At 34.5% G+C, this 24,976-nt stretch overlaps 1 protein-coding gene across 1 annotated transcript in view; it reads right to left on the reverse strand.

Moving 5' to 3' along the window:
* The window catches only part of LOC145986588 (uncharacterized), a 72,816-nt gene that overhangs the window by 42,183 nt on the left and 5,657 nt on the right, over positions 1 to 24,976 (reverse strand). The window contains exons 3-11 of the mRNA XM_083120767.1: positions 17,811 to 17,877; positions 15,578 to 15,677; positions 14,549 to 14,654; positions 13,045 to 13,111; positions 7,323 to 7,422; positions 6,726 to 6,822; positions 6,369 to 6,463; positions 3,084 to 3,177; positions 1,267 to 1,333 (exon numbers count right to left, since the gene is read on the reverse strand). Coding sequence (XP_082976893.1) covers positions 1,267 to 1,333; positions 3,084 to 3,177; positions 6,369 to 6,463; positions 6,726 to 6,822; positions 7,323 to 7,422; positions 13,045 to 13,111; positions 14,549 to 14,654; positions 15,578 to 15,677; positions 17,811 to 17,877 — 793 coding nt within the window. The remainder of the gene's footprint in view (positions 1 to 1,266; positions 1,334 to 3,083; positions 3,178 to 6,368; positions 6,464 to 6,725; positions 6,823 to 7,322; positions 7,423 to 13,044; positions 13,112 to 14,548; positions 14,655 to 15,577; positions 15,678 to 17,810; positions 17,878 to 24,976) is intronic.

Genomic DNA, 24,976 nt, shown 5'->3' on the forward strand with positions numbered 1-24,976 from the left:
CCTAGTAATATGGGGAAACTGGGAAGAAGAAGTACAGAGACAGCTTGATAGTTGGAATGAGGAAATTACAAGGGCAGGAATGAAATTCAGTTCTGAAAAAAGTAAGGTGATAACAACAACAAGAAACACAGCTGGAAATGAACCAAGAATAAACATGGACACGTAAGAGTTGAAGGTAGTGGACATCTTCAAATATCTATGAAGCATAATTGAGAGAAGTGGAAGAATAGATGATGAGGTAAACAGAAGAGGACAAATGAGTGGTGGACTATATCAAAGTGTTTGAAGATTAATATGGAACAGAAATGTACCTATGAAATGCAAGAAGGTAATATATAACACATACTATGTGCCAATAATTACGTACGAAACAAAGACTTGGACGATACAGAGAGACAAAAGACAGATGCAGGCAGTGGAGATGAAATTTTTAAGGAGTATATTGGGGAAGACTAGAAGGGATAGAATAAGGAATAAGGAAATCCGACAGACAGTGGGTGTGTTGAAACTTCAGGATAGAATAGATCAGGCACAGATGAGATGGTTTGGACATCTGAAGAGGATGGATGCAGAAAGACTACGAGTAAGAGCTTACAATGCACAAGGAGTGGGAATAAGGCCAAGGGAGACCAAGATGTCGGTGGAAAGAGCAGATAGTGGAGTGTTAGGAGAAGAGGACAAGATTAGAACACCATGGAAAGAGATGAGTGGTGAAGACCAGGTAAAAATGGACAGGCTTGACTTCTATGCTGACCCAGCCAGAGACAGGAAACAGCAAAGGATGATGATGATGACCAGACCCTAAAATTTCTCTTGCTTGTTCGCTTGCATACTACTCACAGTGTACAAGGAAGCTCCTTTGTCAGACAAGATGGTATAATGATAGTAACTTGATACAATCCAGCAAATTTTTAGTTAAAACCACTACACATATATTTCTAAAATAGCTATTCTACGGAGGAAACATATGTCACAAAAAGTGCAAAAATACGATGTTTACAGGGACAATGATTGTTAATGCCAGTTGGCAAAGTGTTGTCCCTGTGTATGTGAAAGTTTTCTTAATATCAGAGATTTTGAGCCACCAACAAAATGTGGTTTATGATTTATTTCTTGTGGGCATTATTGACTAAAATTAAAGAACTAATGAGAAAAACAAAACAAAAAAGTTTAGCTTGTGTTCTACGTAAGCACTATTTTATTATATTGAGAAGTTTTCTAGTAAATTAATCCCAAATTAATAGTTACTGATGTGGAAACAAATACCTTAATGATTGTTTCACAGCCACTATTTCATTCCGGATCTCACTAATTTCCGCTTTCACTCCCTCATCTAGAAAGTAAAATTAAAAATCTCACAAAACAATGTTCTCAAAAGTCACACCACACCCTGTTTCTCTCTCTCTCTCTCACTCACTCACTCACCAACATACACATACATACTGGAATTATACATTGAATAGGTTAGATAAATAGGTTTTCATGTGTAGCCCTCACCATGATTTAAAACTACAGAAAGTATCATTTTTAGCCAATCATGTAAAGTTTCTTCTCACTTTGTTTGAAAGTTTGGGGAAAAGTAGCCTGCCATTTAACAAAATTTTTACTGGAAAATGTATACAAAATTAGAAAATATTAATCAATTACCTAATTAACGAGACTGTCTTTTCTTATTCTTAAGTTACTGGACAGTTGTGTTTAAGGGTGTGTACAACAACACAAATTGTTTAGTTGAGACAGGAAACTTAAAATCCTAACACTGGAGTTGGGAAATTCTCGCCTTTTTTCCAGCAGGAAATGTTCAGGGATTCTCTAAATCTACATACTATTTCTCTCTGAAGTGATTCTTTTCTCATTTCTGGAATGACAACTGCTATTTTGAAGAAATTCCTCATCTTTGCATCTTTTCTAACAAAAAAAATAATAACATGAGAATTCACGGTGAAAGAACTGAACCAGATTGTAGCTTTAGATTCCTGAGATGTATCATGAGCAGTGTGGTCAGGAAGTCAAACTGTAATAGCAATGGCGAAACCTTTAAAGCAAGAAGTGACTTTGTTCACCTTGAATAAAGAAATGGGCATAGAATAACTAACAAAGTGCTTGGTGTGGAGTATAGAAATGTGAACGCTAGGAAGAAGTGTGGAAAACTGCAAGAAGCTTTAGAAATGTGGTGGTGAAAAATGAAGTGTGTGAAATGGAGGAAGTAAGATATGAGAATGTGCTAGAAAGACTTGAAAGAAGAGAGATACTGGGAATGATCAAGAAGAGATGAAGACATTGGGTGGGATATGACTAAGAAGGAACTACTTGCTAAAAGAGCTGAAAGGGATGATTAATGGAAAAAGGATTCGGGGAAGAAGAAAATATCAGGTGACAGATGATAGATACTAAATGGATCATATTCAGAAATGCAAGGTGCTAGATTGGAAAGATTGTCCGTTGTTGGAAAGAATAATGAATGAATCAATGAGCCATTTATTCTCATTATACTGTACTAAATATTCGAATGTTCAACATAGTTTAAAATCGAGAATAACAAACCACCATTTGTGTGTTATTACTTATTTGTGCTCTCATTGTGTGTTGAATTTGCCTTGATATCCTGGCAGGATTATCTTTGAAGTAGTGGAATCTTTCACTTTAGTTATTCCACCAGCATTGCATGCGTGTGTTTAATTTCTAGAACTGCAAACATATTTGAATATTAGGAATCCCCCATATGACTTTATTCATTCTTGTCACTAGCTATACTTTACAGCTTTCTTATATTGTAAATTTCGGTAATTTTTTTTTTAAACATTTCCATTGTTCCTGATGCTACATTGCCTTTGGACCAGCTTCTGAAGTGGAAATTGTTAGGCAAAGTAGTTTGCTAGAACTTTGGGGCAGAATTGGATTGGGGGTTGGATTTTTTAATAGTGCATTACAAGTTAACAGGTGGAGGCTGCTTCAAACAAATCTTGCTAGCTAGGAAGATGGTGTAACCCCACTTACTCCACTTTGAATACTGCTTTGAACTGGCATTCATTCACATATAATAATATTGTAACTTAATACATAAAATAAATTCAATACCGTACCACTGCTTAACAGTCCATTTTTGACATCTTCGTGCAAGTCACCAATTCTTGCCATCAGATCTTTGTAAGCACCTTCCGTTTTTGCTTTATCATCCTGAAACACATCAGAAGAATACTATAATGCAAAGAATTCAAATTTGTTCAAAATACATATTTAAAATCAGAATACAAGAATATAATCCAAATATTAGCACAGTTCACAATAGAGATGAAATTTGATTCGAAGATAGGAAAGATTACTTTGCACCTAATTGCACTTCAGCAAATGCAATTATGTGTCATAGTTGTCAAGTCTGACTGACACGCGGGAGAGAGAAGTTAGTTTCCTGGGTGTTCTCAGACTGGAAATTTTTCCCGTTACTGTCCTTTAATATCTGGCTCTGGAATTCACTCATCCTCTCATCAATAAGAACTAGGGAAGATGGATGAAAGTGCCTGGAGAATTGTGTTGCAACATCACCTCCACTGTGGGAAACACGAAAGAACACAGGGAGAGGAAGAATAGAGGAAAACCTTTTGAACCTAACTCCTCATGAACCACCTAGAGATTTGATGAAAATCATGGAAAAGGGACAGAATTTTCCATAAAGAGTGAAAACGTTGAAAAGGAAGAATTCATTGTAGCAACCGAAAAGATTGTGGGGAGCTTGGATGACAGAGAGGACAAAATGGAGGTGAGGCAAAAAATACAGGATATAATTGAACAACAGGTAAATAATGAAATGGTCAAAAGAATGGGAATTAAGAATAGAGATTCAAAGCAAAAGAGTAAAGGCAAAAATCTTAGAGAAAGCTTGCGTAGGGTAAAAAATGGGTAAAGGATAGAGGGGTATACTTAATCAGATCGGATAAAGAGAACAAAATGGGAATAATGGGGAGGGCGGAATATCATCGAAAGTTGACAATGAGCTTTGAGAGTGACAATTTTGAGGAAATCACGGGAAACCATATTAACAAAATTAAAAATGAAGTCAGAAAAGGGATCGAAACCAGTATTACATTAGGAAGGGGGAAAGAAACTTATAAAATACGTCAAAGAGGGTGGGATTTCAACAGCTTTCGGTATACCCAAGACACATAAAATACGTGTCCCCTTGAGATTCATAATCCCAACATATGAACATCCAGATTACGGGTTAGCCAAAGTCTTAGTGAACAGGATTAATAAAGTGAACGATTCCACACATTTCAGTGTCAAAAACTCATTGGAAGTTAAGAAATTAATTGAGAACATAGAAATTGAGAAAGAGGGTGAAATTAGTAGCTCTGACGTGGTCAATTTGTATCCAAGTGTACCCAGAGGGAAAGCAGCCGATTGTCTACAGAGATGGCTATTAGAAAAAGGTGTTGATATATTAATAGCTTGGGAATATGTTAGATGGTTTACACTGGTAACTGGATATAACTTTTTCTATGTGAATGCTCGGATTTATAGGCAGAAAGAAGGGCAACCTGGTTTCCGGTATTGTAGCCAGCATCTTCATGTACTACCTATATAGAAAAGGCGGCTCTGTTGCAAATGGGGGTTAATATCAAATTTTACGGGAGGTACGTTGATGATATACTAATTATAGGAAAGAAAGGAGAGCTTGATAATGTTTTTGAAGAGTTAGGAAAACGAGACCCATGGATTAAATTCCAGGGAAAACCTTATAGACGATAGAATTTATTATTTGGATCTTAGTATTACAAAATTGGATAAGGGAATAAAGACAGGTGTGTACCATAAACCGTTAGCAGGGGACATGTACATAAATAAAAAATCAGAATATCCTGGGAAAATAAAAACAAATGTTTTTATTAATTTCTTCATTAGAGCAGGAAGATTATGCAACACAGAGGATGAAAAAGAAAAGTAAGTAGAATGGATTATGGAGGTGGGAAGAAAGAATGGGTTCACCAAACATGAATTGAATAGGATAGTTGGGAAAGCACAGAAAATTATCAAAAGAGAGACAAACATAGAGACGAATGAGAAAAACAGGAAAGAGGAAGAAAAAGTAAGGGGATAGTTAGTTTTGTTGGGATCCCATACTTCAAAGGGGTATCGGAGAAAATTGAAAAAAACAGTAAGGTGTGGGATGAAGGATCCCTGGAATTTGGAAAAAAACATTTTACAGATTATAAAAAGGGGGATAACAGGAAAGGAAACCCGAGGGATTTAAAGGTGTATATAGAATTATATATGAATGTGGAAAAGAGTATAGAGGACAGACGGGTAGAAGCATGCATGTAAGATGGGGCGAACATGATGATGACATTAGAGAAGGGGTCCCCAAAACAGGGCTATTGGAGCATATAATCAGGAGCGGGCATAAAATTATCAAGAGGGAGGTTATCAGAAAAGAAAGGAATGAATTGAATAGAAATGTTTACGAGGCTGCAAATATTTGCATGGGGAGAAATGTAAAACTTAATCGGGATGATGGTAATTTGGAAGAGGGATGGGTGAGGCTTTTTAAAAAGTGGGACAAAGCAACGAAAAAAGAACCTTACATTGGATTCCATGGTACTCCAGAAGTCGTCAGAGCTGCCGGTGTAGAACGTGAGTTCGCGCTGGAATGGTGACATAAATGGAGGGGAGAGTAGGAAAGGGATAGAGGGGAAGTAGCTTTCACCTCTTCTCCGATTGAAGTTGTTTCACCAGTGCCAGCTGTGCAATCGTGCGTGTTTTTATCTTTTTATGAGTTCCTGTTTCTAAGGGATCTTAATGGATACGGGTGTTTTCGGTTTTAATGCATCTTTAAAGTGAGGATTTTTAAATTGAAATATGTTAAGGGCAGTTTTTAAGTGTTTTTAACCCAACCCTCTACCTAATCCTCATATTACACTTTACAATGCAGCATTATGTTTTAGTGCTTAGAAAGAATTATGAACCTGATGCAGTTGTACCCTGAAACGTAATTCTTCAACAATTGCATACTCACTTACGTAAGTAGTTCTTTAAACTAATGTTATACTATTTTTAGTATTGTTTATATTAACTTTTCAATAGTAACAGAAGTAGATTTTTATGAGTATGTAGTAATTAATACCATAATTTTGAAATCAAGAGCCTAGGGCAGATTGCAGATAATCTGATCTTTTTTTAAATTGTAAGTTAGTTTCATAACATCACAGCCAAAACTGATTTACAACAAATGTAGGTGTAGTTATTCAATTGTTGAAAGCAAGCATTTTACAAACATATGCAATTAACTTCAGAATACTTTTTACTAAATTAATATTTTTGTGTTACATTGTTTCATATTTCAGTCCTTAGAATTCTAAAAAATGTATACTTACAGTGAAAATTCTTATGCCATCCCGAACTTGATTTAGAGTATGTTGCATATCTACAATATCAGTTTTGATACCAAGGCTCGTATTAACTCCTACCACTGAAATATAAAGTTGTGAGGTCAAGTCTGCATTCATCACAAATAATAATTATCAGTCAGTAGAAAAAATTAAATAGGGAGCTGTAATAGGAAACATCTCAGCATATTCTACAAAATTCATATTATGCACTCCAATTTTATCAAGTGCTGGGCACTTCTAGGTTGCCAATACTTCTATATTCATGAGTGGAACATGCTATTTCGATGATCTTACCAATATTGATATACAAATAGTTACAGTAAAAGAAACACTATAGCCTACCATTGCTTTCAGACTGAAATGCTACAAGTGCTTTTACTTCATTCAACTCAGCAATGATGTTCTGGGCAGAAGGATTCTGTGCAGGTTGGGAATCATTCTGAAATGATAATGATTAATAATGATGTCAATTGTGACAAATATGTTAAACGTCTTATTGAAGGAAGTTAGATGAGCAAGGGTTGAGGAAGAATGCATGCTCTAGGATAAGAACTGCAGAACCACCAAATCATTTACAAACATATTTTGATTTTGCATGGATATTTAGTTGTATTGTACAGCTTACAAAACATAAATATGTATCAATAGATTTTCCTAGACAATGAATTCCATGTGCTAGATTGAATCAATCTATCCGGCGTTCATGCTCTCGATTCTCCTGATAGTAATATCAATTTCATGTAAAGATAAATTACTTATTTAGATGTTTAAGATGTAATCACTTACTATGGCTATAATTCATGTGTGATATTTTATTCAGTTGGTTAAATATCTTCACGAAAGCTTTAGTAAAATGCTTCTATAAAAATCTCCCAAATTTCATCTAAGAAATCAACATGCAAATTTATAATATGTATGTATGCATCTACTGAAACATACCCTTAGTTTCCTTATATCTTCACGAATATCATCTGTTGTAATTCTCAAATTGACCAATTCCATACCCACAGTGTTTAAGTACTTCTGAGGATTGTTTGAACTTGAAACAAAATAAAATGTAGATGTGAAATATTGTGATTAACACAGTAGAACATATATAATTACAGGTTTCAAATAATACATATCCAGTAATGAATCTTTAGTAAATATAAATCTCTATTAATATCATAGAAAGTATACATAGTTAAGTAATATAAATGTGGAAGACAATGTACCATACTTTCAACTTAATTTATTTTATATTAATTGATAATTCATGTCAAATATCTTCTCATTCTGATTTAATTTTTGCAATATACTCGTATTATGATGAATTTGTGTCATAACTACTCTCCTGGAAGGAGAAATTATTTTTATGTTCAAAACATTTAGTAATCAAATTAATTAGAAATTGTTGGTGAACTAATCTGATGATTTGGTTTGCTCATCTGTTGTGAATATACACGTAATTAAGAGATTTCACCACTGGCATGCTGTCTCAATATAAATTACTAAAATTCAGCATTTTATGTAACGAATTACACGCTTGCACAAAGATGAATTGCATAAAGAAATTAAAATACATAAAAAACAAATTTGTATTTTCATAAGTACTGTGAAATTTTGTATTTTATATTAATTACCTATATTTTGCCTGTATGCGTTGAATTGATTACTATATCTCATCAATCAGTCTGCAGACTTTCATGATGTTGCCTATAGAATAAATATAAAGTATGTCATTAGATCTAACAGATCCCGTGAAACCCCAAATTTTTAACACAACTTGTCCATAGCTTTATAAAAGGGATTTTTCACTCTGTGTAAATTCAGTTGGCAACACTAGTTTATCTGTAGTTTTACTCTGAACTAAAGTGTGTTTGCAGTCTGTTAGACTCCATCATGTAGTTAGTTATTGATATTTAATTTTGTAAACACTGTAGACTATACCGTAGTTTCTTCAATGATTGTCCCTTGTGAAGCAAAGCTTTACTTCAAGCATTACTGCATAACAATGGTTTTGAATGGCCTATCAAACTGCAAATATTCTGCATGGCAATAGTGTAAGTGAGAAGAAAGGTGATGAAACTTTTCTTGGTGCAGAGGCTTATCTAGGGTGAGTGTCAATACCAGGTTGAGCAAACAAGTCAGAAGAAATTATGTCTGTTCAAGAAAATTATGAGAAAATTTGAAAAGATGAATTTGAGAAACGAAAGTAAAAGTAAAAGATAAAAGAAAAACATTGCTTCTGAATGTCTGTTGTTAGCTAACTAACTAACTAACTAACTCCCTAGCCTTCTTAAACCCGAAGGTTCATGGCTGCAGCAACACAGGCCTTCCATCTGTCCCTATCTTGAGCAAGTTCTATATACTCTTTTCCATCCCTACCGATTTCCCTTAGGTCCATCTCAATGTTGTCCCTCCATTTTCATCTTGGTCTTCCTACAGGTCACTTATCATCAGGTTACCCAACAAGCATCCTGTAAACTCCTCTTTCCTCTCCCATTCGTGCCACATGGCCTGCCCACCTAAGTCTTCTTGATTTAATTATTCTAACAATATATGGACATGAATACAAATTATGTAGTTCTAAATTATGTAACCTTCTCCACTCACCTGTCTCCTCATCCCTTTTAGGTCCAAAGATTTTCCTAAGGATCTTATTTTCAAATACTCTCAATTTATGTTCCTCTTTCAATGTAAGGGACCAAGTTTCACATCCATATAATACTACAGGCAAAATTACTGTTTTGTATATTTTAACTTTTAGTTTCTTAGATATTAAACGAGAAGACAAAAGTTTATGAAGAGAGAAGTAACATGCATTTCCTGAATTAAGCCTACTTTTTATTTCCTCTTTAATATAATTTTCATTTGTTAATATTACTCCTAAGTATTTGAATTTGGAAACTGGTTCAAATGAGTTGCTATCAATAATTAGATTTTGATTATTATGTAACACTTGGTTTCGGCCTGTAAGCATATATTTAGTTTTCTTTGTTAACTTCCAAACCTATCTCTTTAGCAGTTTTGAAAAATATTTTAGCATTATTCTTTATTGTATTCACATCATCCCCCAGTAAGTCTACATCATCTGCATATGCTAACAACTGAGTCACACCATTTAATTTTAGTCCTTCTTTAGTTTCTTTTACCTTCCTAACAGCATATTCTAAGGCAAAATTACAGAGCATTGGAGATAATACATCTCATTGTTTTAACCCATCATGAATTGTAAATTTGTCAGACATATTAATACCCACACGAATTTTACTTTGTTTCACTGGTGCATATTTTTATCTTACTAACAAGCTTCTTAGGTATTCCAAACTCTACTAATATATTATATAATTTATCTCTTTTGACCGAATCATATGCTTTTTTGAAATCAATGAATAGCTGATGGACATTTTGATTATATTCCCACTTTTTTTCAAGTGTCTGTCTGATGTGAAAAATTTGATCTGTAGTTGATCTGTTACGTTTAAATCCACATTGATAATCACCTATAATTTCATTAGCATATGGGGTTAGTCTTGTTAAAAGAATGTTAGATAATATTTTATATGTTGTTGAGAGTAGAGAAATTCCACAGTAATTATTGCAGTTCATTTTATCACCTTTTTTAAACACAGGAACAATTATGGATTCTTTCCACTGTTGAGGGATTTCTTCTTTATTCCATATTAAAGAAATTAATTTATGAATTTGACATATTAATGAATTTCCACCATATTTAATCAACTCAGCTGGTATTAAATCAATGCCAGGTGCTTTGTTATTCTTTAGCCTTTTAATAGCATCTTTAACTTCAGTCAAGTTAGGTTCTGGAACTAAAGGTTCTGCTGTGTGCACTTCATTTACTTCTGATTTATCTCCTACATGGACATTTAAAAGGTCATTAAAGTAGTTCTTCCATCTATTTAGAATATCGCTTGGGTCAGCTAGAAAATCACCGTTTTTATCTTTTATCAAGTTTACTTTAGGTTGCCACCCCTTTCTAAACTCATTTACACCTTTATATAAATCTCTGATATTTTTATTTTTGATGTTTGTTTCAATTTCGTTAATTTTGCTTTTCACGTAATCTCTTTTTTTACTTCTAAACGTGCGGTTAACTTCTCACTTTATTCTATTATAATTGTTTAGATTTGTATCATCAGTTATATTTAACCACCTAAGTCTAGTCTGATTTCTTATTTCTATTAGATTATGACATTCATTATCAAACCATGGCTTACTTTTTCTCGGTTTATGGTATCCTATACTTTCTTTAGCTGCTGATTCTATTGCATTACGTATGTGCTCGAAATATTCTTATTTACGTCTGTTTCATTTATATTTTCATCATCATTTAAATCCTGCAAAACATCAAATCTATTTGACAGTTTAATTTGGTAATCTTTCTTAATTCTTTCATCAGTAAACTTTCCTGTATCAAATTTTATAACTTTTAGATTTTGTTGCTTATGATTTATCACTGAGAGTCTTTCTCTTAATTTAGCAATTACTAAATAATGGTCACTGGCACAGTCAGCACCTCTATGTGTACAAACGTCAATTATACTAGTATGCCTTCTCTTATCAATGAGAATATGATCTATCTGATTATGGGTTTTACCATCTGGAGAAGACCAGGTATATTTATGGATATCTTTATGTTTAAAAGTGGTACTTTTCACAATTAAATTCTTTGAGGTTGCAAAAGTAATCAATCTTATACCATTATCATTACTTAATTCATGAAGACTTTCTTTACCAATCGTGGGTTTAAATGTCTCTTCTTTGCCAATCTGTGCATTACAGTCACCTAACAGAATTTTCATATCATACTGAGAAAATTTATAAAAGACCTGTTCTAACTCTGTATAAAAATCATCTTTAGTATTATCATCTTTATCTTCCGTTGGTGCATGTATGTTTATTAAAATAATTTTACACCACCTACCCTGTAAAACTGCATATGATATCCTATCATTAATAAATTCTACTGTTTTAAGAGCTGCGATAATTCTATTATTTATGAAAAAGCCTGTTCCAAAATTATGATTTTCAGTACCACCATAGAAAAAAGTACAATTTTTAGTTTTACAATTCCCTTCTCCTGGCCACCTAACTTCCTGGACAGCTACTACATCTAATTTATATTTAACTATCTCATTAACTGTACACTGAAATGCCCCAGGCCGGTAAAGGCTCAGAACATTCCAGGTGCCTAATTTAATATCCTCATTCCTAATGTAGATCTTATCCTTAGTCCAGGGACCTCCCAAAGTAGTCCCCACCCGGAGATCCGAACGGGGGACTATTTTACCTCCGGAATATTTTACCTTGGGAACATCCATGGCCTTATATTGCTGTTTCTTGACATTATTTTTTTACAGTGCAGAGTTGTCAGCTCTACGCCTAACCCCCAATATGAATGGAGGAACTACTACACAAGACAAACACAAACACATTAGACAGCACAATTACTACACAAGACGAACACAAACACAAACACATTAGACAGCACAACTACTACACAAGACACACACAAAGTGGAAACATACAGTCACCTAACAGAATTTTCATATCATACTGAGAAAATTTATTAGACCTGTTCTAACTCTGTTGTTAGCAGCGTGAATAATACAAGACTATACTGATGAACTGGTGCAGCATCTGTGTGTACTCAGCTCTTCGAGTGATCGTCTGCTTTCTTGTTTTCTGGAAGTTTCTAGAAGAATCATATACTTTTTCTTCGGCTGCATTTCTTTTGGTTGCCAATATTCTGGTACTGGTAACATCCCATTGTAACATAAAAACACTTTTACGAAGTTTGGTCTCGCCCGTAAACGATTTGAGACAGACAAAGAAGGAGGTTTATTGATTTATATTGAGTGATTGTTTAGCATTAGGTAAACATTATGAAGTTTTTGAAAGTGAAGTGAGGTTTGTTAAATTATATAGGATTGCATTTCACATTTAGAAACATATCTATAAAAGTGGAGCTGAAGGATGGAAATGACAAAGCTTGGAGGCAAATGAATCCGAAAAATCCAGCAAGTGTTTTCAAAGCAACTTTAAAGGAGTCCGGAACAAATACATCAAGAAATTCGACATGCCCAATGTCCGATGTGTCTCTACATGCTACGTTAGATTATGATGGTGGATCAAGTTCAAATGAGTCACAGGAGGTAACCAAGTTGTTGTTAGAGTAGTTTGATGGAGTAGGTAACGAAATCAACAGAAGAACCAGCAGAGGTACTAAAGGTAACGTCGATCTCATTAAAGAGCCTGAATCTAAGGCTACAGCTGTGATTCCAGAAGTGAATGAACAGCATGACATTGACAAGAATACAGGAAAATCACTATCACCTAACTGTTCTATTGCTTTATTAGGGCTCCAAATAATTATATATATCCTTATAAAATTATGATCATTCGTAATTTTTAATTTTTATTATTCGTACAAAATTATTGTCTTATATCTTGTTACCTCTATATTCCTCATGGCATGTATTTTTAGGAATTTTCACTTTTCTTTGAAAAGAATCAGGCCGATTTCTCTAACAGACACACAAAATTTGATGTTTACATTAAAAACACAAGTTGATTTAAATAAAGCTTTTCTTTGCAATATATGATTTGATACATTCATCATAATTTAATAAAATACATAGACCATACTTCAACCTACCTTAATGTAGATTTTATTTCAGTGACCTTATTGTCTAAGGTATCCAATTTTATACCTGTGTCGATCTCTGAAATATAAAACAATTCTATAATTGATTTTTCTCATATCCTTCGAAAACAATATTTTAATATCTATCATAGTTAAAAAATTGTATTTAGGATAATGTCATGGATATCGCATGTATTGGAAAATGAGAAAACTTGAATCTATGTGTTTATATTCATAAATGCACAAATCTCACACACACATGCTTGCATACATAAATACATAAAGCATTTAAGTGCTTATTTGACCTAACAACTCAACAATTAATCCCACCTTTTCTGTACACATTTTCTATTTTGATATGTAACATTTCAACCTTCTAGCAAGGTCTTCTTCAGACTCTGCACCAAGTACAAATGTAACAAGGTACAAAACAGGACGATATTTATACACAAAAATACCCCCCTCATTGGGTCTTCTACAATTTTCATGTCTTCTACACAATGAACTGGAATGGGGGACTGAAGATAAACAAAGAATGGAAGAAGGTGTTAGAAAGAGTTGAAAGGACAAGAGAGAAAGAGGAGAGCAGAAGGAAGAAGAATGAAGGTAAAAGAGCGTGAGATAAAGAGTCCAACCACATTCACTTTCAGGTGAAAGTACAGTTGACAAGGGAAAGCCACCTGCTAGAATGTTACAGAACAACTTTCTAATAGTCTGGAGGGGGGTATTTTTGTGTATAAATATTGTCCTGTTTTGTACCTTGTTACATTTGTACTTGGTGCAGAGTCTGAAGAACACCTTGCTAGAAGGTTGAAACGTTACGTTTAGTTTATGTTTTATAATAAAATAAAGTTCTGCCTTGGTCAGCATATTGAGTTTTTCTAAATTGTTAATTCTGCTTAATAGTACAAATTATAGCATATAGATAAAATCTCCCACTACCTGGAGATGTATTGTTGCCGCGAGGGGGCTGAGCAGAGTATGATAGCATCTATGTTGCCTTAAAATTTTTGTGCCATGTCGTTCTTGTTTTGACTATTTTATTTATTTATGATTATTGTTTGTCGTGACTTTTGAACTAAATTGTTCTGACAGGACATCCTCCTGCTCAAGACCTTTACAAATTTGGGTTCTCTTTACATGGTCATAGTTACATAAGCCAGGAAATATGGCAATATTTCAATAGTTTCATGGCTACGTAAGGCCTACTAAACTATTGATATCTAGATAGCATCGAATTCAAACAACACAAAGGTTCACATGAATGCTTCAGTAGAAATTCTAAGCAGATGCAATTTTCCATAATTTGGTATATCATAGTGTTTTTTGAAAAGAGAGGAAAATTAAAAATGTTGTGTAAATTTCCATTTTTAGCCTTACCTACACCTATCTATATTGAATTTCTTAACTTCAGTTGATGAGGAGTTAATTCAAAATTCATACTGCTTTGGTAGAAGATTCTGGAGAAAAGGAGTTTGTATATTTATTATTAAATGAAATAATCAATACATCTTACCATTCTTCTCAAATCCTTTCCTTACAAAGTTTTTCAGGTGATCAAATTCTTGGTGAATATCATGTGCTTGGACACAGGCCTGTGGTGAATTTGGTGCAAAAGTTCCCTTAAAATAGAACTTGAATTGTAATCTTGAACTGTCACAAAAAAGTGGCAAGATTATTAGCAATTATAATAAATTTTCAACACCCATGATGTAAATCGTATGATTCTAGGTAACAGTCTAGTGACAAATAATAAAAACACATATTTAAAGAAAACAATGTGAGTCCTCACCAAAGGATTTTGTTAAACAAATATGATCATGTATCCTTACAAAAAGTAAAGAGCATTTAACTTCTACACGAAGTATTTCTGAGTTTCAATAGATCAGTAACTGTAGTGGTATCCTATTTTTTTAATGTGCGTTAAACTGTCAAAGTTAATTAATTTGTGAATATTTATGGCATTTCATTAACCTCAATATAATAATTTTTACTTCATTCAAAGTAACTAGTAAGATCAACTTAAATAATTAAATCACTCCACAAGTAAACAACTACCTCTATCTCTTAAGACATCAAAATACAATATGTAACATAAGAAGAGGACTCGTGCGTATCCAATTGGTTATGCGCCTCGCCTTCGGTGTGAGAGGTACCGGGCTCTCTTACCGGTGGAAGTGCCCAAATTGACGTAGCATCATGACAACAATTGGGGGCTACTTGAAAAGAAGTAGCTGGCTCGGTTCTCGAAATCCATAAAAGAGCTCGTTGGGACTTGATGTGCCGACCACATGTCACCCAAATTAAAATCCTTTCAGTATAAGTTGAATATTAGCAAACAATAATAGCAAATTATTGTATTTTCGAATTATTTTTGAAGCAAAAGTGCAAGCACTTATTACGATATAAAATACACTAATTTAAAAACAAAATCTGGATATTAATTTAAATTATGTTACAAGTCAAATTGTATGTATCTTTTCCTACAGCTTATACACGAGTTCTTTGAAGAATTTAATAATTTTTAAAGCATGTTTATACTCACTCTTAATTCTCTCACATCTTGTCCAAGCTGATTAACAGTTTGAGTTAAAAGTGCTACCTCCACTGGCACGGAAGAAGGCTGTTGTTGTTGGATGATTACACTTGGGAAGAAGTTCATTTAGTTAGTATTCATCACAGAGTAGAAAAATGAATTAAAACAAACTACTCACATACGGTCAAAGATGCAGCTATATAAACACTCCACTCACTGCCTTCCCCCTGAAGATATGCATAAGACATAATGCAAATCTTAATAATGATATCAGTGTTGTGAGAAAGATAATTTAATTTAGTGTACTCTAGAGCAAGCGAATCGTAAGCTACTACAAGTTGTTTTTTCCTTTGTTTTTTTTTAAAAATTTGCATTATGAAACTCATAAGAAGTAGGTAGTTCATATGAACTAGCATGTACTGTGTTGTGTAAAGGTCGAAGTTGAGAATTTCTACAATGTAATTTGATTGTGAGTGTGTAGTATATACCTTGCCTTGTGTCTTCTTTTGGTTTCTACTCTTCTACATGATCCGTAACAATGAGCCATGGGTTCCCCGTGAGGTACTGTGGTGCAGCCCATCAGACCCCAGATGAGAACTTGGGCTACAGATTATCCTAATTGTGTACAAGCACTGTCATTCCATTTATTAATAGTGCACATACCTATGTTGAACCAAATTGTCCTTTTACAGTAGATCTTTTTTTTAAAAGTATGTATTAGCGTGTACACAAACACTAAAATTCTTTCTAAAAATGTTTCAAATTTTGGCAGGATAATCTAGTAACTATGAGTTGCTTTTAAATATTTATACAGTGGACTCTGTTTAATTCAAACTTGGATAATTTGAATTACTTTGTAATTCAAGCAGAAGTTTATTCCCCTTGAAATCATCTTAAATGACATATGTGTTGGTTAATTCAAATGTGTTTCATGTCCCCTTAAAGCAAGCGTGTCCACAGAGGAGGCCAGGGGGACACTTGTCCCCCCATGAGATAAAAAGACTATATATAATTCAAATTTTGAAGTTGTGGCTTGAAACCATGGATGAGAAGTGCCTGAAAGAGAGCACATTATGTGCTATGCAAATTATTCTAGTGCTGGGGATGCTTTATGAGAATTCTGTTAACTGGGGGAAAGCATCAGCCCACATTTCCGCATTTGAAAAACTGCTGCTCCCCTCCCCCCCAGTGAAAAATCTTGCAGGCAGCCTTACCTTGGAGTTCAAATTAAAAAGAATCCACTGTATTAAGATATTTTGATGTGAATTCACTTCTTTTCAACACAAAGCTTTGTTGTGGTGTTAATAATTACATTTGTTTATAAAAAAGTAAAGTGTCCCCCTGTGCACAACACCACGCCATGAAGGCATATAGGGGGTGTGGGGGTAATGCCCCACACTTTCTTGATCTGGTCGTGAGTGGGGGTGATGTGATCAGCATCACGCCCCTGACTGCCTTTACCCCCCCCCCCCCCCAGGTACCCATGTTATTCGATGCTGGGTAGGTGCCGGGGCTGTTTCCATCGTTAGAAAAGTTCCCGGATTTGAACCGGCCGGGGATCGAACCCGGGACCTTTAGCATGGTAGTCAGACGCGTTACCGACTGAGCCACCGCAGCCACATTTGTTTATGGTATTTTTAAACGACTGAGCATTTGCCACAGCCTCTCGTTGAGCAGAGGAAGGGTCTGCCAGAGCCTCTTGCCGAGCAGAGCAAGAGTCTGATCAGGTCTGTGCTCGGTTGTCTTTTCGACTCCAGTTTTTTGCTGGAGCTGAGCCACAACAACTCAGCAAGCATCAAATAGAAGGGTTTGAATCCCAGCCTAGGCATGGGTTTCTTTGTTGATGCCCTTCCATAAATTTCATCATATAATCAATCACCTTCATCGTCAAGATTAGCCAAAAGTGTCAGAAAAACAAAGCTAAATAGAAAAAAAGAGGAACAAAAGAGGAAGGGGGTAGTGTTACATTGGTGCGAGTGTTGTACCAGGTATGTGAACATTGATTCTTTTTTTGTTGTTGTGGGATTTGGGCGTAGCAGCAGCATTCTACGTAAATGTACATACGACACAAGAAAGTTTCAAATTATACTTCTCTCTATTCATGATATGCATACATCAATATGGAATATTAAATACATGAAATTCCATAATTTAATTCTATGAAACTGTTTTTAAATTAACTAACAGCAATTGAATGTCAATATCAATAAACTTTAGCAAACAAGTAGCATTATGATATTACCTTAATGCTGATGCTATTTCAGTAAGCTTATCTCGAAGAACACCTATTTCTGAACGAACTCCCGCCTCTGAAATATATAAAGTAGCTCAATCTAAATAGAAAACTAGCACATAATGAAAAAAACTTCAAATGTATGGAGACCACATTTAGTTAAATAGAAAAGGAGAATATTCAAGGCTTTAATATTTTGTGTGAACATTTATCAACCGAGTTATGGTAACTGCTGCATTAATATTAATAGTTAGGTTATATAAATTTAGAAGTATGAAATAATTTACTTGAATAGCTTCTCAGTCACTAAATGTTTTTGTTATGTGCCTAGTCAATATTACTTAGTACTTCATTTATAGGTCATACATTGCAGTAAAGGTAAAAAAAGTAAAGGTACTCCTGTGTGTGTGCTCACATGCCATGAGGTATATGGGATGATGTGGAGGTACGGAGCTCGACATATTCTTGACCTCGGACATAGTTAAGATGATGTTTTCATCATCATGATCGACCACCTTTACCCCCCTTCCCCCAAGGGTTTTCCCCAAGGTGCCCATTTATATGAGGTTGAGTGGGCTTCAGTGTGTGCAGAAACAGGGGAAATGACTGGAAAATTTTCTAGTTCAGATCACCTGTCCCAGGATTTGAACACGGGTCTTCTGCATGGTAGCCAGATGCTCTACTGAATGAGCCACTGCGGCTTCAAGAAGCTTCAAATATAGGGGAGACCACATTTAGTTAAATAGAAAAACTAACATCACAGTGCACTATAAGATGCATATGGTAGTTTCATGCATGTATTAAGGCCTGTGTATGTAATGTTAGTTTTTAAAAGTAAGTAACTGATTTACAGTTACTTTGCCCAAAACGTAACTCAGTTACAGTTACTACTCCTGTAATACTTTCTTTTTAGGGACGATATAATTCCTATAACATGTTTCATACTTGAATTGCAAGCAGGCAGTTTATTTTTCTCAATGATGTCCATCAGTTAATGACAATAATTTTCATTATATTATAAATAACCTCATGTTATTGAAACAAAAAGTATATAGGTAAAAAAATTAAAGTACACCAACTGCACTTGAGTAAAAATGAAGGTTAGCATTTTATTTAATTTTTTGTAAATCAAAATTTTGTTCATTAACACACACGAGAAAAATTAAAGAACTTTAATTTCATGAGTTCTATCAGTAACGGCAACTGTAACTACATTACTTTTTGAAATGTATAACTATAACTTAGCTACGCTCTTTCAAGTAACTAGTAATGAAAATTAAACAGTTGATTTTAATGTTAATTTCCCAAAAATTTTGGAAGTAGAGTGTTTAAGAATTTGGTGAGATAACTAACGTCCTTGCAATCGCTAACGATAAAATAACACCCTGAACAAGCTCCTGTTCAACTGTTTCAGAGTGTATTTTGTGGGTTTACCTCTGTATCCAGGACTCCCAGTTTCACTGATACTTCACCACGGATAAATCTCTCAGCTGGTTTTATTAGTCTATTAGAAATATTAGTTGTACTGCCTGATGTTCACTCACCAGTTTTGCTGTGTCAACATCCTTTATGATCTGTTCAGTAATTAAACTAGTCTGTCTTCATTGCCAGTACCTTTAGAGGACGGCTGGTTTCAAATGAAACCACCACCAAGCAGGCCCGTAGATAGCACTGATCCCCAGGGGAAGCTCTTGCTCATGGGTTATCAGGGGGGGCTTTGTAAACAAAGTCCATTTTTGAAAAGTTTAACAGCATTAAATGAAGGTAAATTATGTGTGTCGAGGGTCATTAAGTTAATTTCTACATCTTCTAAAACATCTCTTGAAGTACTAATGACTGCTACTGACATCATCCCTTCCTACACACTCCATGCTATTTTTGATGATACAGATATTTATATCATACAAGTTAAAATGTAAAATACCCCAGCAGAAGCAATAAAACTCTTCTTCGTTCCCAAAACAAGAACAAGAAGAAGAAGAAGAAGATGCAGTAACAAACGTTTGTTTGTGCTCCGCAAATTTGTTTAATTTACTCAGTTTTTGTGTCTATACTGGATATTCCTGTTATAAAACAAATGCAGTAAGTACTGTAGATTATATACATACATAAATCAATCGAAACTAGTAATGTAAATTGATATATTTAATCATTTCTCATCGCTCAATACAATGTAAACAAAGAACAGCAGTTTCAACGACAAGTGTAGTCACATCGTTTATACAGCACGATTGGAGCACAATCGTTCGGCATGAATGCGTGTGCGGTGTGTTCGAAACCTGTTTCGAGGCAAGAACTTTTATCAAAAATACAGTGTAGTAACTGTGTTAATTGGTTTCATACGAAATGTGTTCAGCTGAAAGATGCAGATGTTGAATTTATAAATTCTACGAAACAAGTATGGCGCTGTAAAAATTGTGTAAAGGATAGACGCAGTAGTATATCTCTTGAAAATGTTTCGGAACCAAGTGAAATGAGTCAGCCGTCTATGATGGATGTATACAAACTATTACAAACGCTATCAAAGGAAGTGGAGGAACTAAGGAAGCAAAATAAAGAGACAGAGCGGGAATTAAGCAAATCATTGGATTATGCTCATCAAAAACTGGATGAAAATGTTGATTTAATAAAAAAGCAATCCGAGGCCATCGCCACATGTCTTGGACAGGTAGAACGGCTGCAAGAGGAGAACACTCAACTCAAGAAACAACTTCAGGAGACGCAGTTGCAGCTTGATGAACTTGAACAATACGGGAGAAGAAATACAGTGGAAATTTTCGGCATTCCCGAAAACCCAAATGAAGATCCTTATGAAATTGTGAAAAATGTAGGACGGGCTCTAGATATGCAAGCGGAAAATGAAATGATAGACACTTGCCATAGGTTAAGGAAACTTCCCTATCAAAAATCAGCAGGTATTATTGTCAAGTTTGTAAGGCGGGCAGATAAAGAGAAAATTGTACAAAAACGAAAGGTTAAAAGGAATCTTAATTGTACCCATGTAGGATTTTCTGGTAATGAGAGTGTATATATTAACAAAAGCTTAACAACTCTTCGTAAGACCATATATGGTCAAGCAAGAAAATAAAACGAGAAAAATTATGCATTCTTGTGGGTTGACAGTTCAGGCACGATTAAACTAAGAAAAAGAGGTGACAGGAATGTTTTTGTTTTAAAGACAATTGAAGATATTACTAAATTGGCATGACTCTAAATGGCTTCCCCAAATGACATTTCCATTTACTATCAAAATGTTAGAGGTTTAAATACAAAAACACAAGAGTTTTATGTAAATAATATTGTGAATAGTTACGATATAATTGTTATTACTGAAACGTGGTTAAATAGTGGTGTGTATATAGTAATGAATTGTTTGATGATAACTATAATGTGTTCCGACATGACAGGTTAGAAAATAAGAGGAGGCGTATTAATTGCTACTAAGCATAATATAAGATCTGATAATATTATTCTAGACAATAATATGGATATTTTATGTGTAAAAGTAAACTTAAATAATAGAATATATTATGTAATTGCTGTATACTTCACCCCTTCTTCAACTCTGAATGATTATATCTCTTTCTATGATCTGTACGAAGACTATGAAGAATTGCAAATCAATAACATTATTGTAATTGGTGATTTTAATCTGCCGAAAATTGTAGATTCCAACTATAACCTGCAAACAGGTGGAACTTGTTACAGAAGTTTGGACAATTTCTTGAATCTTTATAACTTACATTCTATTAACAATATTAAAAATCACAATACTAGAACCCTAGATTTAATTCTAACAATTGTACATAACAATATCATCGTAAATAGGGATGAGATGCCTCTTGTCAAGAAAGATCTTCACCATCCGGCTTTAATATTAAATGTGCATTTTAAAATATCAACAAATGTGATGAAACCAAATCCAGTCGAAATTTTAGATTTTAAGAGGGCAAACTTTTTAACATTATACGAAATGTTACGAGACATAAACTGGGCTCCCATTACTAGCATGGGTGAAGTGGAAGAAACTGTAAACTATTTTTATGAAAATGTGAACTCTGTATTTCATAACACTGTACCAAAGAAGAAAGTCCACAGAAAATACAAATACTCTCAGTGGTTTACTGGAGAAATTATTAAAACTTTAAAACTTAAGGAATATCATAGAAAACGCATGAAATAATCAAAGATCTTGGTGTTTTCATTGATTCTGCTTTGACCTTCAAAGAACACATATCATATATGGTAAATAAGGCCTACAGATCATTAGGTTTTGTTATAAGGAATTCTAGAGATTTTAATAATATACATTGTATTACAACTCTATATAATAGCATAGTAAGAAGTAGACTTGAATACGCATCCGTTATTTGGTCTCCAACGTATAGATCGTACGAAAATAGCATAGAAAGAATTCAGAAAAGGTTACTAAGGTATCTCTTTTACAAAAAATATGATATGTCCCCACGACAAAATAACTTGAATTATAATAATCTGCTTGACATATTTGGTTTTAAGAGTCTTAGTAATAGGAGGAAAATATTAGAACAGTTGTACTTGTATAAAACAATTAATGGTGTCTTAGACAACAGCTCCTTTCTCGGTCAAATACAATTCAATATAAGAAAAAATAATCTGCGTAATAGAAATATTCTAACTTCTAAAATTTCAAAAACTCAGAAATATAGAAACTCACCAATAAATAGAATGTGTCACAGTTACAATATCCTTGTTGCAAACAATCAATGTGTGGATTTTTCACTTCCATTTGACAGATATAAAAGAATAATAGATTCAGTGCTATAGAAACTCTGATAGAATATACCTAGGTAGATTGTTTAAAATAAATGTTACCATTTACAGTGTGCAATATTTGTGAATCACCTATAAACCTCTTGCCTAAATGTATGTAGATAAGTATATATATATCTCATGCGTTACATATGTTGTATGTTATATGTATTGTACGTGAATGAATGAATATGTGTTTGTATATTTCCATGTAATTTCTATTGTATTAATCAAACACAGTGTACGCCTTCTGTAATTGGAGGTTCAATCCTCTGTAGAAGTGCAAAGCATAAATAAATAAATAAATAAATAAAACTTTGGATCTGTTGACATTTGACGCACATGTGGAAGGAATGTGGATGATGACATCAAAGTTACATATTTCTGTCAAACGAGAGGCTGCAACTGGGGCAGGGAAGGTACAAATAAAGAACCCCCTATGAAAGAACTTTCTAAAGTCTAGACAATCTTCTAAACACTTGCTGCTGCTTAGACTTCTGCTCATAAACAAGATGAACGAACCAAGTTGTGAACAAAATAATATTATTATATGCTGTCTACATTTACTCTCTTCACCTCAAATAAATTAGAATACAAAATTGTTTTACCTAATGTCAAGGGTGCTGGAGGCAATGCCAGGGGGGACTCAACCCCCCTTCCCCCTTGGCCCCTGCCTGGCTACAGGCCTGCCACCAAGTGGCAGCAATTAACACGTTATTTCTTGAAAGATACACGTTATTATTCAATTATCTCTCTTTTTGTTAATTTATATACATATGAATGTATGACAAAACAACATATGTATTGTTAATATTTTTAACAGTGTCAATTTACCCTCAAAAAATTATGTAATGTAACTTATGAATGAGTATTGCTCTTCAACAACCGCTTCTGATAATATGTTTTACATGTAATAATGAAAACAAAAAAGAAACTTGTGCGATAATTGGTCGTCAAGCATCAGACGTCCAATATTTAAAATGCGTTGCGCTAGGTGATGTCTGGAGGAGAGTGATTTCAGACTCTGGAGCACGTTATGTGTACAAATGAGGATTATCAGCAAACTGTGAACTTCAGCAAAGTCTAGTACCTTTAGAACTATATACAGTTCAGTTGCATAAATTGGGCATACAGGATATAAGACAAAACTGGATCTTTCAGATGAAGCAACAAAGGCACAGGCAACTGATTCGGCCAATTTGGAACCATCCATATAAGAGACAGTTATATTGGGTAACTAACTAACTAACTCCCTAGCCTTCTTAAACCCGAAGGTTCATGGCTGCAGCAACACAGGCCTTCCATCTTTCCCTATCTTGAGCAAGTTCTATATACTCTTTTCCATCTCTACCGATTTCCCTTAGGTCCATATTGGGTACTGTGATAAAAGTAAAAACCGTTGCTGAACATGGGTGTTTCTGCATTTTGGGCAGTGAAAGGTACAGGGAATTTCCTAGTGGCAAGAGATGAAGTGAGAGGAGATTTTCTAGGTAAATTCAAATTTTCTTTATTGAAGGGCGAGGTTCAGCCTGTGGCTGTTTTCCCACCTAACCTCATTTATACATTTACCTGTTGTACATAAACAAAATCATAATAATAATAATAAAAAAAAACAGTCGCAAAGAAAAGAACAAAGACAAATTTTAAAAAAATAAGAAAACACATAAAAAAGAAGAAGAAAACACATTCACACACACACGTACTGAACATTTCTGAGCAGGAGATTCACGCAAGGATATTGACATTAATGTACATGATTATGCTAGTTTTCTGAGGTAAGATAGAACAATGTAAATATTGTAAACATTACAGTATAGTAGTTGAAGGTTTGTCAAGGATTGGCGAGGCTTGTATGCAGTTTAAGCTGTATTGTGTAGTGCTAAGAGTGGGAGCTTGAACAGAGATATCAACACCAAGTGCTGAAAGGATATCATCTGCACAAACACTGAATGGTCTTGTGGTATGAGGATGTAGATTGACAGCACACTGTCACCCTCCTATCATCAGAGACGGTGTGGTAAGATGGGTGGGAAGGCATCAAGCTTAGATGGAGGTAGTAGCTGAGAATAAGTCGTCATCTTTGAAGGCTTCGATGCCTCCACATATAAGCTGACAACTGGACTAGTTCGAAGGCACTGGAATAATGATGAATACCAGGATGATGAACAGTGTCGAGGATGTCAAGATGACAAGGATGGGCATACAACTAGAAAACAAATCCATAATCGAGATTAGACCTGATAAGAGAACAGTGCAGGCGGAAGTGTGTCGTTTTAATCAGGACCCAAGATGTGTGTCTTAGGATGCGAAGTAGGTTTGAGAACTCCGAGACAAGAGAACTTTAGCTGGTGAGGGTGAGATTGTCAGGTAAATTCTTATCTAAA

Source organism: Lepisma saccharinum, chromosome 4, assembly GCF_977018435.1.
Source record: "Lepisma saccharinum chromosome 4, izLepSacc3.1, whole genome shotgun sequence".
In the NCBI taxonomy this organism is placed as follows: Eukaryota; Metazoa; Arthropoda; class Insecta; order Zygentoma; family Lepismatidae; genus Lepisma; species Lepisma saccharinum.